The 16,372-nt window shown below is 34.9% G+C and overlaps 6 protein-coding genes across 6 annotated transcripts; 1 reads left to right on the top strand and 5 right to left on the bottom strand.

Moving 5' to 3' along the window:
- Positions 1-1,348: 1,348 nt before the first annotated feature.
- Positions 1,349-2,698, bottom strand: PPL_01091 (uncharacterized protein; the record flags this gene model as incomplete). Its single annotated transcript, XM_020572107.1, has 1 exon — positions 1,349-2,698. The coding sequence occupies one exon, from the start codon at positions 2,696-2,698 to the stop codon at positions 1,349-1,351; it is 1,350 nt and encodes a 449-aa protein (XP_020437965.1).
- A 502-nt stretch (positions 2,699-3,200) lies between these two features.
- thrS2 (threonyl-tRNA synthetase) lies at positions 3,201-5,481 on the bottom strand (the record flags this gene model as incomplete). The annotated part of the gene is made up of 2 exons (XM_020572108.1): positions 3,201-4,660; positions 4,749-5,481. The coding sequence occupies 2 exons, from the start codon at positions 5,479-5,481 to the stop codon at positions 3,201-3,203; spliced, it is 2,193 nt and encodes a 730-aa protein (XP_020437966.1).
- A 517-nt stretch (positions 5,482-5,998) lies between these two features.
- PPL_01093 (uncharacterized protein) lies at positions 5,999-9,330 on the top strand (the record flags this gene model as incomplete). Its single annotated transcript, XM_020572109.1, has 4 exons — positions 5,999-6,047; positions 6,159-7,344; positions 7,416-7,583; positions 7,644-9,330. 4 exons carry the CDS (start codon positions 5,999-6,001, stop codon positions 9,328-9,330), a joined length of 3,090 nt encoding a protein of 1,029 aa, XP_020437967.1.
- A 114-nt stretch (positions 9,331-9,444) lies between these two features.
- On the bottom strand, positions 9,445-13,002 carry drnB (putative RNase III; the record flags this gene model as incomplete). Its single annotated transcript, XM_020572110.1, has 3 exons — positions 9,445-10,229; positions 10,315-10,625; positions 10,718-13,002. 3 exons carry the CDS (start codon positions 13,000-13,002, stop codon positions 9,445-9,447), a joined length of 3,381 nt encoding a protein of 1,126 aa, XP_020437968.1.
- A 275-nt stretch (positions 13,003-13,277) lies between these two features.
- PPL_01095 (ferredoxin family 2Fe-2S iron-sulfur cluster binding protein) lies at positions 13,278-14,069 on the bottom strand (the record flags this gene model as incomplete). The annotated part of the gene is made up of 3 exons (XM_020572111.1): positions 13,278-13,392; positions 13,479-13,715; positions 13,831-14,069. 3 exons carry the CDS (start codon positions 14,067-14,069, stop codon positions 13,278-13,280), a joined length of 591 nt encoding a protein of 196 aa, XP_020437969.1.
- Positions 14,070-14,538: 469 nt separating this feature from the next.
- PPL_01096 (DNAJ heat shock N-terminal domain-containing protein) lies at positions 14,539-16,169 on the bottom strand (the record flags this gene model as incomplete). The annotated part of the gene is made up of 5 exons (XM_020572112.1): positions 14,539-14,558; positions 14,603-15,050; positions 15,260-15,631; positions 15,721-15,888; positions 16,035-16,169. 5 exons carry the CDS (start codon positions 16,167-16,169, stop codon positions 14,539-14,541), a joined length of 1,143 nt encoding a protein of 380 aa, XP_020437970.1.
- Positions 16,170-16,372: the final 203 nt, after the last annotated feature.

Below are 16,372 nucleotides of genomic sequence, written 5' to 3' on the forward strand. Positions count from 1 at the left end.
TATATATATATTTTGTATATGCCTATTATTATTAATTAACAACTCCCAAATATAATGATCTATTTAGTTTTTTAAATGACAACAAGGAATACAATGAATCACAATACAATTTGGTTATCTATTCAAATCATTCATTTCAAATCTATGATATTAATTTCTTCATCGGACCAACAAATAATACTATCAAAAACCAAATTATGAGGTTTGGTCAACAACTACTGCACTTTTTTCATTCTTTCAGTGGCATATAATGGAACAAAGCTACATGATTGGAAGACATCTTGAGACCAATATTCTTATCTTGATTGACCTCTTTTTTTCTGTTCGTGAAGTAACACTTCACGCTATAACACAATACAAGTAAGAAATGATTAAAAGAATGTAGAATGTTAACACTTTACATTTCTATAGTTAAAAAAAAAAAAAAACAAATGAAAATATTGGAAGTTACTCAAATTAATGCATTTGTCTCAAATAAATAAATATTGTTTGGAAAAGTTTGATTTACAGAAATAGTTTATTTTATTTATTTTTGTTAAGCGATAAGATCATAGTTTTAAACCAAGTTGAAAAAAATAAAATAAATATATATACAAACACTTTGAATTACCAAAATAAATAAGACTTGAACTTGAAAAGATATATACAACAGACTACACTTGTATAATCTCTCACGGAAGAAAAAAAAGATAATGAGTCAACTTGGTTTTTAATCATTAATAAATATGATACACTTAGCCATAGAAATAAATAAAAATCATCATATAAAACAGTGGTCGAGACAAGAATAAAGATCAACCAATTTTCTGACAATTTAGTATAGACTTTTGACAATCGCCTTTGAATGACTGGACTTAAGTTGTTGTAAGAAAAAAAAGAAGATTAGTTAAGTAGTATTGCCGTTGATTGTCAGGTTGATTGTTTTTCTTTAAGTATTGTAAAATACTCCACCCTTATATATAATGACTAAAATAAAAAAGAGGTTAACAATATAGATTATATATAATACTTTTTTGATTATGTTGCATAAAGTGATAGCCAGACTATACTCTATGGGTTTTTATGTTTCTGTAAATTTGAAAAAAAATACGGTTTTAGTTGTTGCCAACAAATAATTATATAAAATAAATTGGATTCCACATTACCCGTCTCGATGCCTTCTTTGGATCATGAATTCCACATTCGACCAACAGAGGCGCGTTACAAGATGGATGAATCGGCGTCAGGCTTTGGCTTGGCTTTGACTCTGACTTGCAGTTCTTCTTCCAGCTGGTGTTATATATTACAAAAAGGTTTGGTATACTGGCAGGATCAACATCTAAGAGTTGTTCACTGGAAAAAAAAGCTATTAATAGACGACGTAATCGGATACTTGTTGTGGTTGGTATGCTGGAGCATTGATAAACTGTTGTAATTGTTGTTGGATTTGTTGTTGGAGTTGTTGGATTTCTTGGTTATCTGCTTGATTATTACTCATGGTACTGCTACTACTAATACTGTTACTGTTATTATTACTAATAAAATCTAGATTATTTAGATCTAAAATAGAATGTGAATATGAGGAATTATATAGGGGTGAAATTGGAATAATGGGAGAAGTATCAATGTGGGACTCAAAATGATTGGTGTTGTTGATGTTGTTGTTGGATGTTCCATAATTGGAATTCTGTGTTACCTGATCATTATAAATAGAAAAATCGGTTACGTTGATTGGATTGCTCATGTCACTACGGCATTGGTAGCTAATGTCAGATGCAGACATACAGCTGTTGGCAGTGGCGTTGACATTGGAGGAATCGGTGGATGGCATAGTAAAATTGTATTGGTCAGAGCTGATGGAATCTAGACCGGCATCGGCGTTGATGGTTGGATAGAATTCACTTGGCGAGGTTGGGGTCGAGTTGGCGGATGGCGACACTGGTGAGAACATAGAGTTTGGTGACGATGGTTGTGAAGCACTCTCGTTGTGGACTGTGATAAGACTGTTGAGACCGTTGGTTAGACTGTTGACTTGGTTCAACAACATGAGGTTTTGTTTGTATAGCAGAGAGATAAGTTCACGATCTTTCTTTTGTTGGGCTCTGAGCTTCTTGACTGCTCTATTTACAGTGGAATTGGCATTGTTGTTGTTGGTATTGTTATTGGATGAATTTACAGTTGCGGTTGGTACGATTGGTGAGGATGGAGTTGGTTCTGCTTGCTTTCTCTTTCCGGTGGACTTTGGTGCGGTCTGTACTGTATGTTGGTCGTCGACGAGTGACAACTCTGGCGAGTTTGGAACGACTGGTGGCGAGACGGCTGGTGTACGCTTTCTCTTGCTGTCCAATTTAGATACGCATTTGATGGAATCGGTAACTAAATGGCTATTATTAAAGTCTACAGATACACGGAAGCAGTTGTTCTCGTGTTTCGACGATAATACGTGGAGTCTGGTCTCGATGGTCATCGAACGTTCCTTCAAGTAGATGTTATAGTCTAATGGTTTGGTCTTACGGTAGGTGACACCGAGTTCAGAGCTAGAGTCATCATCATACACCAATTGTACGACAACAGCCTCCTTTGAGAACTCTGAAGACAGAAAAGAGAACACAGATTTATCAGAGGCATTTACAACGATCAAAAATGGTGTATTCTTTACGACAACATCAATATCATTGTTTTCCTCACGATTTGTATCTTGTAATTGAATTGTAAACATTTTTAAAATATATATATTGATTTATTTATAATAATTAATTATAATTATAGAAAAATAAAATTTAGATATTATTATGTGTATATAATTAAATTTAATTGTTGAAAATTATAATAAACTTTGACAAAAAGAAAAGAAAAGAAAAGAATTGAAAAAAAAAACCAACAACAAAACCAACTCTTCTTCTGTGGAATTAAAAAAAATTAATTTTTTTGATTTTTATTTTTTTAATTTTTTTGGGACTATTCTCTCATTATCCTAGCACCCCAAAAAATTATTTTTCTTTCATTTTTCTTAACTTGTAAAAGATTTCTCGTTTGGCGGGGTAATGTTTGAGTCTTATAATGTATTGATGAAATTTTAAAAAATGAACAATGGATTTTTCAGTAATTCGATTGATAGATTTATTTTAATTAAAATATTTAATATTGTTTTCAATTTAATATTTATTTATTTATTTGTTTGTTTAAAACAAACTTGATAAATTAAATGGTTGAACATTTTTTTATTTAAAATTAATTATATTATCATTCAATTCCTCTAAAAACTTATCTAATGTTAATGTTATTTGATCGGTTGAGTCACGTCTTCTTATTGTGATTGTATTGTTGTCTTGTTCTTCCTTTCCGATGACTACGAGGTAGTTGTAGCGGAGGGTGATCGCTTCTCTGAGTTTTTTGTTGATTGTCTTGTCAGAGAGATCGCTGTCGATGTGATAGCCTGCGTCGAACAAACGCTGTTTGACGGCGTTGAGGTAGTCGTTGTAGGGTCCGCCGCTGCCGTCCGAGTTGACGCTGACCGGCGCAATGAAGATCTGGCGAGGTGACAACCACAACGGCCACTTTCCTTTGGTGTGCTCAATGAGAATAGCCATCATACGTTCGGTGGAACCAAAGATGGCGCGATGAATCATAACGGGTCGTTCGGCACGCGAGTCAGCAGCGGTGTATTCCAAGCCGAATCGGATTGGCAACTGGAAATCGAGCTGAATCGTTGCGCACTGGTGACTCTTGCCGTTGGCATCTTTGATGTGGATGTCTATCTTTGGTCCGTAGAATGCACCGTCACCAGGATTGACGCGCCATTCGCGGCCAAACTCGTTGAGCACCGACTCGAGCGACGCCTCAGCGCGGTTCCACATGTCTACGTCACCGAGGAATGGCGTGGGTCTGGTAGACAGTTCCAGCGAGAAACTAAAGCCAAACTTGTCGTAGACAAACTGCATAAACTCGAGACACTTTTGAATTTCCTCGCGGATTTGGTCTGCGCGACAAAAGATGTGCGCGTCATCCTGCTGGAAGCGACGTACTCTGGTGAGTCCGGTGAGCGAGCCGTGTGTTTCGTTACGGTGAAGTACACCAAAGTCGGCGATACGCATCGGTAGATCCTTGTAGGAGTGCGACTTGTGCGCGAACATCAAACAGTGACCGGGACAATTCATCGGTTTCAGCGAGTAGCTGGTGTGGTCGCATTGGAAGCCAAACATGTTGTCTTTGTAGTTTTGCCAGTGTCCACTTGTTTCCCAGAGTTTCTGGCTGTAGATATTCGGTGTGATTACCTCTTCGAATCCACGTTTTCTGTATTCGGAGCGGAGGAACGAGTGTAGTTTGTTGTAGATACGAGTGCCGTGTGGCAAGAAGAAACAACTTCCAGGACTGTACGGATGGAAGAAGAACAACTCTTGGTCCCTGCCAATGTTTCTGTGATCCAGCTGCGCAGCTTGATGTTGCAGATCCTTCCAAACAGCTAATTGTTCCTTCTCTGGGAATGAAATACCAGAGAGTCTCTGCAGTGTTGGCAAAGCAGCTAAACTTCCAACAATACTAGAGTTCTTTGTCAATTCTATACACTTTAGCTTTCCACTTGACATCAATGTTGGAATCTTATCGACCAATGTAATGAATCCATTGAATTCAACAATCTCCACAATATCACCATCATTCTTAAAGTTATTATTTATAATATCTAAATAATACAAGTTATCCTATTATTATTATTATTATTATAAGTATTTTCAAATAAATTATTATTATCATTATCGAATCGAAAATACAAACCTTGAATATTTCTAAAGATTGTTTTTTTGTAATTGATTTTCTTGTGAATGGTTTATCGGATTGAATCAATGTTGTCATGATCTTTTGTATTGATTTGATGTCTGATTCGGTGATTGTTCTGTTCTCAGGTAGATACATGTCGACTTGGTATCCATCTTGGAGTGCATTGTTGGTGAGTAGATAGTTGTGATGGGTGATGAATGAATTGCTTCCGAAATGTTGCATTGCAGCTGCCGCAGTGACAATGGAGCTACTGAGCCAGAAGCAACGTCTAGCATCGTCATTCTCAAAGTCAAGCAACTCAACGTTTGACTCACGCTCATTCAGCGCCTCACCAATTCCATGTAGTTTACCGTTGACACGTGACAACAAAACACGATTTGCCAAACTCTTTGAGATGGTTCTTGCAACTGAGAATGGAGTGCTTACACCCTTTTGACCGTTAATCTTTCTACCATCTGGTAATATGATATCGATTGTATCACTATCACCACTATTACCACAGTAAAATCTTTGACTTGTAGTAGTAGTCACCACCTTATTTGTTAAAGATGATGTTAAAAGTGGGGTTGATCTATAATTTGTTTGACATCTAATGTTATTGTTTATATTGATACTGTTGTTGATACTATTATAATTTAAAGATAGATATGATCTACTATGATTAAATCTAACACTATTTGATATCAATAATAATCTAGATGAAGATCTAGATAATTGATAGTTCATTTTTCAATATTTGTACAACATCAAAAAAAAAAAAAAACAAGTAAAAAGTATAAACAGAGTGAAAAAAAAAAATAGATCAAAAACTTTTAAAAGCATATATTTAAAATGAAATCAATCAACATCAAAGATGATAATATAGAGTTTCATATTTTTTTTACTTATTCCTTTGTAATGTTATGCAAATAATTAAATCATCTCTTTTACCAATAATAAATGTCGAAATTTTCGATCTAATTTAATCAATGGTGAAAATTTATCTCAAAAAAAAAAGTTGTTGGGTTGATCAATTCAAATAAAAAAGTCTTGTTTTGTGTTTTGATTTTTTTGACACAAGATTTGATATTGGGTATCAAAACTTCTTTTTTTTCATGGATGGTTCTATCCTCACGGCAAAGATAATAAAATTTAAAATTAAATAAAAGTTTTTGATCAAGTCAACATTTTGTTAAAAAAATCTTTCTTAAACATTCCAATTAAATTAAAATAAAGTAAGAAGTTACTGCTTACTTATTATACAATGACAATTATTTATTCTGTATTATATTTGTTGATAGTTTTATCTTCATGTAAGATCCTAAAATTTTTTTTTCAAATTCTTTTTATTTTATAATAAACCATCTTATTAATTTCTTTTTTTTTTTTTTTTCAAATTCTTTTTACTTTATAATAAACCATAGGTTTGAATGTCATTGTTTTATCAGATGGTAACAACCAACCTAATCTCTATAATTTCGATCTGAGTGATATTGTTGAAATTGCAGGATTATCATATCACAGATTAAACTATTTCCCAGATGTAACTCCCACTCAATACACCTATTTCCCTCACCTCGAAGGTTATATGGCATTCAGTAACAAAATATTCACATTGAACAAATCGATTTCTTGGGATGTGTATAGCTCTCAACCAGACATATATCCTCCAATGACATCGAATTGTGGTATTATTACATCGAATTGTGGATTCAACTTGTTAGTCATTGAAAATGGTGGAATATTAAAATACTTTAACACAGCGAGCTCGAATATGGCCATCGTTGTAAAAGCCGGAGGTGTGATAGAGCTCGATCCTCAGAAAAATGTAAATTTTGTAACTTCAATGCTTGTTCTCTATCCTGGTTCAACATTTATATCACATCCATCGTCAACCGTGACTCATACTATTTCACCAAGTTTTCCAACATTCAGTGGACCTACCCTATGGCGAGAAAGAGATCCATTCCAAGTTTCTTCATTCCTCTGTCTTGGTTGCACAATCGATATCCTATCTTCGAGATCGGCACAAGGTGTTCCAGCTTCATTTGTTGGACTGGCCGATGGTATCAAGTCTTGTATCACCACCACCTATCCAAATTTCGATTGGACAAATCCCATTGCCAACAATGGAAAAACTGGACTTGTACCCCCAGTAATCGGTAATGATTCACTTCTTTTATTGACATCGATCCCAGGAAATTATCTATACACTCCGGCTTGTAAAGAACCTTATATTGATGATGCACCGGTTCTTCCAGCATTCACTATGTCACCGGGAAATGATCCAAATATAATGGGGGCAAATTTCATTTACACTTTTGAAAACTCGAGTAATGTAAATATAAATGGTGTCGGTATTCAGAGATCATCCATCTTTATCACAGGAAATTCAAGTGTAACAATCAGTGGTGCCACATTCGATAAGATTGGATCTACAGACACCTCACCATTCGATGACACAACTTGGGATGGAGCAACCCTCTTAGTTGGTAATAATATTCCTGATCGTTATCCAATAACGTTATTCCAAGTAACCAATTATGTTACCATTACAAACAACGTTTTTCGTGATGCTCCAGTAAATTCCACTTTATATACATCACCAAGGTAACTATTCAGTTTTTTAATAGAATTTCTTAATTGCTTTGATATTAAATATTTTATTTTAATTTTTATAGATTTATTATTGGAGTCAAGAGATCTTTTGGAACAATCAATAATAATGCTTTCTTATTGAGAACACCAGAGGCAACAGGTATTGGATTCCTCCATGGTACTGAAGAGTTTGAAGTTTCATTCAATACATTTTCAACTCCTATTCTTGGTAATATATCACAACCTGATTAGTATGTATTATTATTATTCTTTTTATATATATTTTTATGAGAATACTTATTCTTTAAAAGTGGAATATATCCAGATGTACGACCAGGAAATACTGGAGTCTATACAGTTTCTCCCTACATTACATTGAAAAACAATTCATTCCAAGGTGGATTCCAAGATGCTTCAGTTATTATCGAGCCATTGACAAACAGAGTTCAACTGACTGGCATGAATACCGAACCATTGATTGGAAAATATGCAGGTCAATTCCAAAATAATTCTCAACCAATTTATACACTTTGGAATCAATTCCTTTGGTCTGGAATGGAGGAAAACAAATTTTTTAGAACATCATTCCCAAGAATCAAGAATTATCCAGCCAGCTCTCCATCTCTCACTCTGAGATTTTACAATTCAATTTTCTACAAGATGATTGGTGCCAACTTTAGAACTACCAAGGCCACTGTTTTCAATTATGATTTGGTTTTCGATCAAAGTTATATCACTGGTTTCTTTTCAAGACTTCAGGGTATAATAAATATTGGACCAAATAATGTTTTTGTTGGAAACTATCGTGGATTATCATTAATCAATTCCAATGTTTCTATGGCATTCAATCAATTGGCAAACTCATATTTCAGAGACATCATTCACAACGAAAATTCATTATTCACTTCCAACATCTCACTACCAACACAATATCAAAATTATTCACCACAACTTGCTCTTAAGAATTCACCACTTTCATATTGTGATGACACTGGATCAACCACAGTTTCAGTTTTCAAAGTATTACCAGATCCATCAATTCCACTCACCCAACCAAACTTTACCTACACAATTATTTACGATGCATACAATACCTATAATATATCTGTGACTGTTGACGATATCCCAGTTATCACCAATGTAGTTTATAATAATACAAGAGTAGCGAACGTTGCAATTAATATCACCAATTTCACACCTGGATATCATAAAGTCATGGTTACTAGTTTCCCACTTCTAAAGAGATATGGAGGTACCACACCAAATGGATATAATTACCGTTATTCTTTGACTTACCAAGCCAACGTAGTTTCCAATTACTTGGTCGTACCTAAGCTAAACTTTTATCTGGGTATCGATATTAACCCAGACATTGACTCAAGAAAAGCTCATCTACCGATTTTCGATCAACAATGGACAAGATGCCAATGGGTTTCAGATATTTGTCAAATTTCAGGTGGAACTTATTCCAAATTCGACAATCCACTACCATCTATCACTGACGGTGTAACAACCGTCACCAACGGAACAACCATTAATATGTTGTCGACATTCTATGGAAATTCAAATGGTCAAGGATCATCGATCACAATCAACCTCCAACCTGGATACTATCAACTGTTCCTCTACTATGCCAATCCAACAAACGTTCAGCCACAATATACACAATCAACATCACTTCCAAGATTTTCAGTGACAATCAACGATCAATTCGTCACACCGTTGACAAGAACATTTGCCAACTACCAACAATATCAAAGAGCACCAGAGATCATCATCAACAACGATGGAAGTTCATCGAAATCATACAAGATTCAATGGGGATACAACGGAATTTACACTCCACTCTCTGGAATTGAAATCTATTCGTCATTATCCACTCCATATCCAATTCCAAACGATCCGGAAGATCTTAACATTGCCAACCGTAATCATCAACTATCTTTAACTTTGTTTGCTTTAGTTTTATTCTCAACTGTTTTTCTTTTCTTTGTATAAATAATAAATAATATTAGATTATATTAAAACAAAAATGTAATAAAGATTTTGTTTGCACAACCTAATAATGGTAAATATTTATTTTATTTGATTGCCAAATTATTAAATCAGAAGCTAGTTAGCTAGATTCTCGAGACTTGAACAATCCATACTATCACTCTCTTGTACGGCAACTTCCGGTATGACAACACTTTCTTGTTGATTGTCATCTTCCTCATCGTCATCGTCATCTTCCTCATCACTATAGTCATCATCATCATCAACTTCGGTAGTATTCCGAGTTTTGTCAGTTGCCATTTCTTCAGTCGATAGATTGCTAGCATCTGGCTCAGTTTCACTCTTGTCATCTTCATCATCTTCCTCGTGCATCACTGTTTGATTCGACGATGTGGCGGTGGCACTGGCAGTGGTGTCGGTCACTGACTGTGGTGTTTTCGTGCGGTCAACGGGGAGCAAAGTCTTCATTAGTTCTAATACACGACCAACAGTGCAGCCTAGTTTTTTGAGTACAAAGTCTTTGGTCTTTTCAATACCTTGGTCAAGCAGTAGACAACCAACCACCGATTCAAACAGATCACCCATACGCTTTTGATTAAAAACGATACCAGGGCAGGAACTAAGATCAACACAATCCTTGAGATTCAATTGCTGGAAGATGCATGCCAAACTATCGTTCTTAACCAAAAGAGCTCTTGCCTGAGAAAGAAATCCTTCTTGTTCATTGGGGAATGCATGGAACAAGAAATCCGATGTCACAACATCCAAGAATGCATCACCAAGGAACTCCAATCGTTGATATGACATTCTCGGATCGGAACTACAGTTCATCGCCTCTGTAAACAAACAATTATGTTTAATTTCAATATTGTTTGCAAATAAAATATTAATTTGTACATCATCTGCGGAAAAAAAAAAGAATGATTATAGGTTTGTTAGATAATGATTGATTTCAATGCTATCATTATAATTAAATTAAAAACATACTTAATGGTGTTTCATATTGATGGTGACATTTATATTCTGGGAATTTGGAATGATCGATTTTGAAGATCATCTTCATAATGAATCTAAAGGCTTCGTACATTCCTCTCTCTAGATAGACAGCACCAAACAGAGCTTCGACTACATCTGCCTTTGGTTTTTTGATATCATCTTTGTTTTGTGGCAATCTTAATACCTCATCCATTTCAAACATATCGCAAATCTCTATTAGATAGTTATTGTTTGTCATCTCACTTCTCTTGGTTGTCAATACTCCTTCCATTGCTTCTGGGAATTTATAAAATAGATAAATACTAAAAAATTAAATAAAAAAGGAATTGAATATTAGTTAACATTTTAGCTAAGATAGATAGGAGAGTTAGTTATTTATATTGTTTAAACATACGATGTACAAAACTTTAATACAGAGTCACCTAGGAATTCAATTCTTTGATTATCACCTTCATAGAACTTGTAGTTTTTGTAGATTTTCATGTTGACTGGTGGTGTCTGGTTGCTACGCTTGGTCGACGGATGTGTGAACACCTCACGTAGTAGACGTTCATTGTTGATACTGTAGATATTTCGTTTGAAAGACTCCATCTTTCTACAGAACTCAATCTCTGTGAGGAATACCAGAATGGCAATCTTGGCGGTGGAGTGCATCAACGATGTTATACCAAATACCTTCAATACCAACGGATCCTTTGGGAACAACTTTGACTTTCGAATGTAACTCTCCCATTTGATCTGTGGCATCTGATTGAACAACTTACCCGACCATTTGGCAGGATCCTCCAAATCACCTTGCTCACTGTAGAACGACAGTGATTTCAACTTCCAATAGTCGTTGGAAATCGATGCCTTTGAGTGTGTCACCATGAGCGATGGACAGACGCCACTCTTCAGACTGACCTTGTTGCCATTGAAGTCTTTGATCGGTGGGAAGTTGTTGTCTTTATACTCAAAGTGTTGTTTGTAATCGATTTGACGAACCACGTTGAAGTCGACATACGGTGTCATAACGACTTTGTTTAGGAACTTCTGCTCAAAGAACTGGTTGAATTCCTTGCCTTTGAGTGGAGGCGGTTGGTAGGTCGGCTCCTCGTAGGTGATCAGCTCCATGAGCGTGGTGGTGAGCGGCCGCGTCGGATTGTCGACCAGCATAACATTGGGAACGAAATACATCTGCTCTGGTGAGCTGCGAGTCATCGACTTTTGATCCAACACCTGCTGGTAGAAGAAACTGTGGAACGTTACCAACTTTGCGAATTCCTCTTTGGTCAGTGTTTCGCGACCGTACTCAACGATCGACATTGCAAAGTGATCGCCACCGCTATTCGCAATGTGAATGACAGGCTTCGGTATGATCACCGGACTGTAGAGAATGAATCCACTGAAGTGATAGCGCTGTCCGAGATGCAGGTAGTCCTCGCCGTGAAAGCCGTGACTGAAGACCGAGAGATATCGGTAGAACGATACTTTGCTTGGGATCGAAGAGTCGAGTGACTGCAGCTGTATGGTCGATCTCCGTGAGTTTACGAGACCGTCTAGCGAGCAGCTACCGCTACCACTGCCGCCACTGCCACCGCCACCACTTCCCGACAGCTGATTTTGCTTCCTGGTGTCACCAGTGGACATGATCACAGTGACCGGTTGCACACGATCGTTCTTTCTCGCTTTTTTCCGTAGCTGTTTCTCGATGTACTCTCTATTCTCGGTGTGTTTCGACTCGACGTTGTACCGGAGATCTCTAACGACTTTCTCCAACTCAACAATACGCTCTACAGCAGATTCCAACTGTCTCTGAAGCTTGAGATTATCGGTTCTAAGACTAAGTTCTACACTATTCACATATGTAAGAGTAGCAATATCACTAGGTATATTTACAGTGATATTCGATTGATTCGTTGCAGATTGACTATTGTTATTATTGCTATGTTGATGGTGATGGTTTTGAATAGGTGTATTTGTTGTAGCTGTAGGAACACGAGCATTATTATAACCCTGATTACTAGATGATGTGGTTCTACTTGAATTTCCATAGATATTACCTCCAAAGTAATAAGATGGTTTCTTATCTACTGACATTGTATCATTATGACCATGATTACCATTATGATTATTTAAACTTCCAAATGCATTGTTCAAATAGAAAGGATCACCTACATCTTGTGAATGATGATGTTGGTATTGATTTTGATGTTGATAATAATCAGATGAAGATGACGATGGTGTTATTGGAGATGGTATAGAAGATGAAGCTGATGAAAATGAAGTTGATGATGATGAGGATGAGGAGGAGGAAAACGATGATAATGGTGAAACTGATGAATTTGTTGGTGTAATAAATGATTTATTAGTTGGTGTGGAAATATTAGAAGTCGTATTCGTATTGGTATTAATATTCGTCGTAGTATTCGTAGTAGTAGAAGTTATTATTCTCTGTTGTTCATCTGCTTTTATTAAAGCTAATACATCACGCGCAGCATATCTCTCTGCTTCCTTCTTTGCTTTAGCTCTTCCCTCTGCTCTATATACTTTTCCACCATACTTTACGACTACCTCTGTTATAAAGTTGTTTCCGGTGTTATCGGATACATAGATTGCATCTGAATATTGTGGTAATGACTGTGGATCATTCCTCTGGCACAACTCTTGTAACAATCCTTTATAATTCTCATGTGACATATTAAAAACAATAATATCTATCTGTCATTCATTAGCATAAGAAATAATAAAAAATATTGTGTGTATATGTGTGTGTATGTATGTTTTAAAAGATTGAAAACAATCAAAAATGAACTTAACTTGTTTTAGTGAGTTTTTAAGCACATTTTTGGAATGATTAACAAAACAACTAAAAACAAAATAAATTAAATTAAAAATGAAAGAGTGTTGTTTGTGAAAACACACATTTTTTGGGTTGTTGTTGTTGTTTTTGTTTTGTTTTGTTTTGTTTATTATTAATGTCTTGGTGGCTTGTATCCGTCGACACTCATATTTCTAGTTGCAGAGGGAAGTGTAACTTCCATACCGGATAACTCTTTTGTTACAATAACTTGACATCCTAATCTAGAGCTAAACAAAGTAAATTTGTGAGTTTGATGTTAATATATTATAATTATTATAATGTGTGGTATTGTATTTTAATGATTTATATTTACTTTGTCTTTAAATCGAAAGCTAAATCCAACATATCATTCTCTTCGTCGGTTGGTTGTTCGAGCTTTTCGTAAAACTTTGGTTCAATATAACAATGACATGTAGAGCATGCAACGGAACCTTCACAGGCACCTTCCAAATCGATATCGTTATCGTGTGCAATGTCCAACAATGAAGTACCCTCTGGTACTTTCAAATCAATACGTTGACCTTCTTTATCTATAAATGTAATTGGTACCCTGCAATAAATAGTAACATCAAATGTTGTTAATGAATGTGATATGTATAGGATTAATAATATCATTATCACAATTGAAATAGATGTGTGAATTGTGAAGCTATTGAGGTACATACAATTCAGCATTGGGTGATGCCTTTGAATGCGATGAAAAATATTGTACTGAAAAACATGGTTTGTACACACTGCAAGACAATGTCGCTGAAAATGATTTATTAAAACTATTTAAACTATTGATACTATTACTACTACTACTATTATAGGTGCTTTTACTACTGTACAAAGATGATCTCAATGTTGCATTTCTTGATGATGATGATGATTTAACTAAACTGTTTAATGTATATCTAATCATTTCTTTTCTTTACTATTTATCATATATATAATATTAAAAACACACTTTCTATTCAATATTAAATTATAAATAATAATTAATCAATTAATCAATTTCGAAATGAATGAATGAACAATATCAACAACACATAATTATGCTGTTGCATTTCGTTTTTTAAATTTTGGGTTCAAAAATTTCAAAAATTTTCTAAAATAGTTTTAAGGGAAGGTCCTCTGCAACCTTTTACCAAAACAACAAACAATGATTGTGTGTAAATTTAAAACTTATTCAGAACCAATGGAATACGTTAAAAGAATATTAATCAATATATTTGTAAATCAATTTTCTCCAATATCTTGGATTTTCCAACAACTTTCATAATATTATTATTCTACAATTTATTAATATTGTTGAATTCCAAATTCAAATTGTGTTATTCATACAATCTTTAATTAAAGATTCAACCTTTTTTCTTTTGTTTTTGTTTTTCCTATTCTTTTTGATCTTTCACTATTTTTATTATTATTATTATTATTATTATTTTTACTATTTACTGGAGGTTGGTGCGGTTGATGTGGTTGATGTTGTTGAAGTGGTGGTAGTGGTTGTTGATGTTTGTGATGGTGATTGTGGTGGCATTGAAAGATTGAAAATATCGTCTGGACCGGTACTCTTTGATTCACTTCCTTTCTTCTCAAAGATTTGACCGATCAGCTTGATTGCTTCGACTCTGAGTTTTCGCTCTTTCGAGGCCACTTTCTTCTTGTTCATAACTTCCTCGCAGACTTCACGCACAGCCGTGTCGATATCGAGTCGACCGACCTTCCAAATCAACTTTAGACCTTCCTTGAGCAGACCTTCGGGTGGTGCATTCTCATCCATCGTATTGACCTGACTCTGCATCTTGACGGCGGCCTTCACCATCGAGAACATCTCTCCCATTCTGTGACTCTTCTCTGAAAGTTCGTGAATGAATCCAAAGGTAGTATGTTGTTTCGCTTCCTGAATATAAATATAACCCAACAACGAAAGAAGTTCTGATCCTCCCGGTGCCTGTGCCATATCCACTGCTCTATTTGTTATCTATAAATAGATGATGATTGTTGTTTTGTTTTGTTTTGTTTTGTTTTGTTTTGTTTTATATCAAACATTTAGTTAGTTGGTTGTTTCCGTTGTTACACTTGTTATCAATTCAAATAAAAACACCTTACCATTTCAGTGAATTCCTTCTTGTTACCCTGTGTATATGGCTCGATGAGTATAATGAGTTGTTTGCAAAGTTCATCGATTCTTGCACGATGTTTCTTTTCCATTTCTTCGGGAGTTGGTTGTTTGATTTGTGATGGGTCGGTCTCTGCCTGTGCAAACATCTCGTAGAATGAGAGGTCACCAAAGAAATCTTGGAACTGACCACCTCCGAATATCAATCTGAACAAATCGATCGGATCAATCATATTCTCATTCATACCATCGAATCCAAACTGATCGTATTTCTTTCTCTTGTCTGCATCTGACAACACTTGATATGCCTCACTAATTCTCTTAAACATTTCCTCTGCATATTGATCATTTCTATTCTTATCCTAAAAAAATATAATAAACACCAATCATTTTATTAATCTTCTCTGTACATCTTTTGTTTGATAAATAACTAACTAACGAACCAACTTACAGGATGAAATTCAGTTGCTAATTTATAATATGCTTTTCTAATTTCGGAATGAGTTGCAGTCTTACTGACACCCAGTACTTCGTAGTAGTCTGCTTTCTCCAATTTGATGGGTGCTGTCGAAGGTGATAACGCTTGATTGTTGTGTGGTGCAGGTACTATTTGTCTTAGCTATTATATATATATATATATATATATATATATATATATATATATATATATATAGTTGAAATGATATCGATAGTAATTTGTTAGATAATATGATAATAATATGATGACAATATATTGTTAGTTCTCTATGGAAACAATTACAATACCTTTATTGCAGTCTCAACGAAATCTTCTTTCTCATAGCAACCGTCTACCTTTCCACCGGCATCCAATATGAGTTGTTTCAACTCGACAGCTCTCAACTGTCTCAATTCCTCTTCTTTGTATTCAGTAATATGCATATTTCCTGTATTCTCTCTCTATTATATTCTCTCTATTCTGTTTACTCTTTACACATTACTCTAAACTACTTTAAGATTACTAATATTTTGTAACAATATTATTATAATAACAATTATAATATTATAATTATTTTTGGTTTTTCTTTTAATTATTTAAAAAAATATCAAACGAATAATAAATTTTAGTTTATTTTATTTTTTTC

This window comes from Heterostelium album (genome assembly GCF_000004825.1).
Source record: "Heterostelium album PN500 unplaced genomic scaffold PPL_contig1, whole genome shotgun sequence".
Lineage (NCBI taxonomy): Eukaryota > Evosea > Eumycetozoa > Acytosteliales > Acytosteliaceae > Heterostelium > Heterostelium album.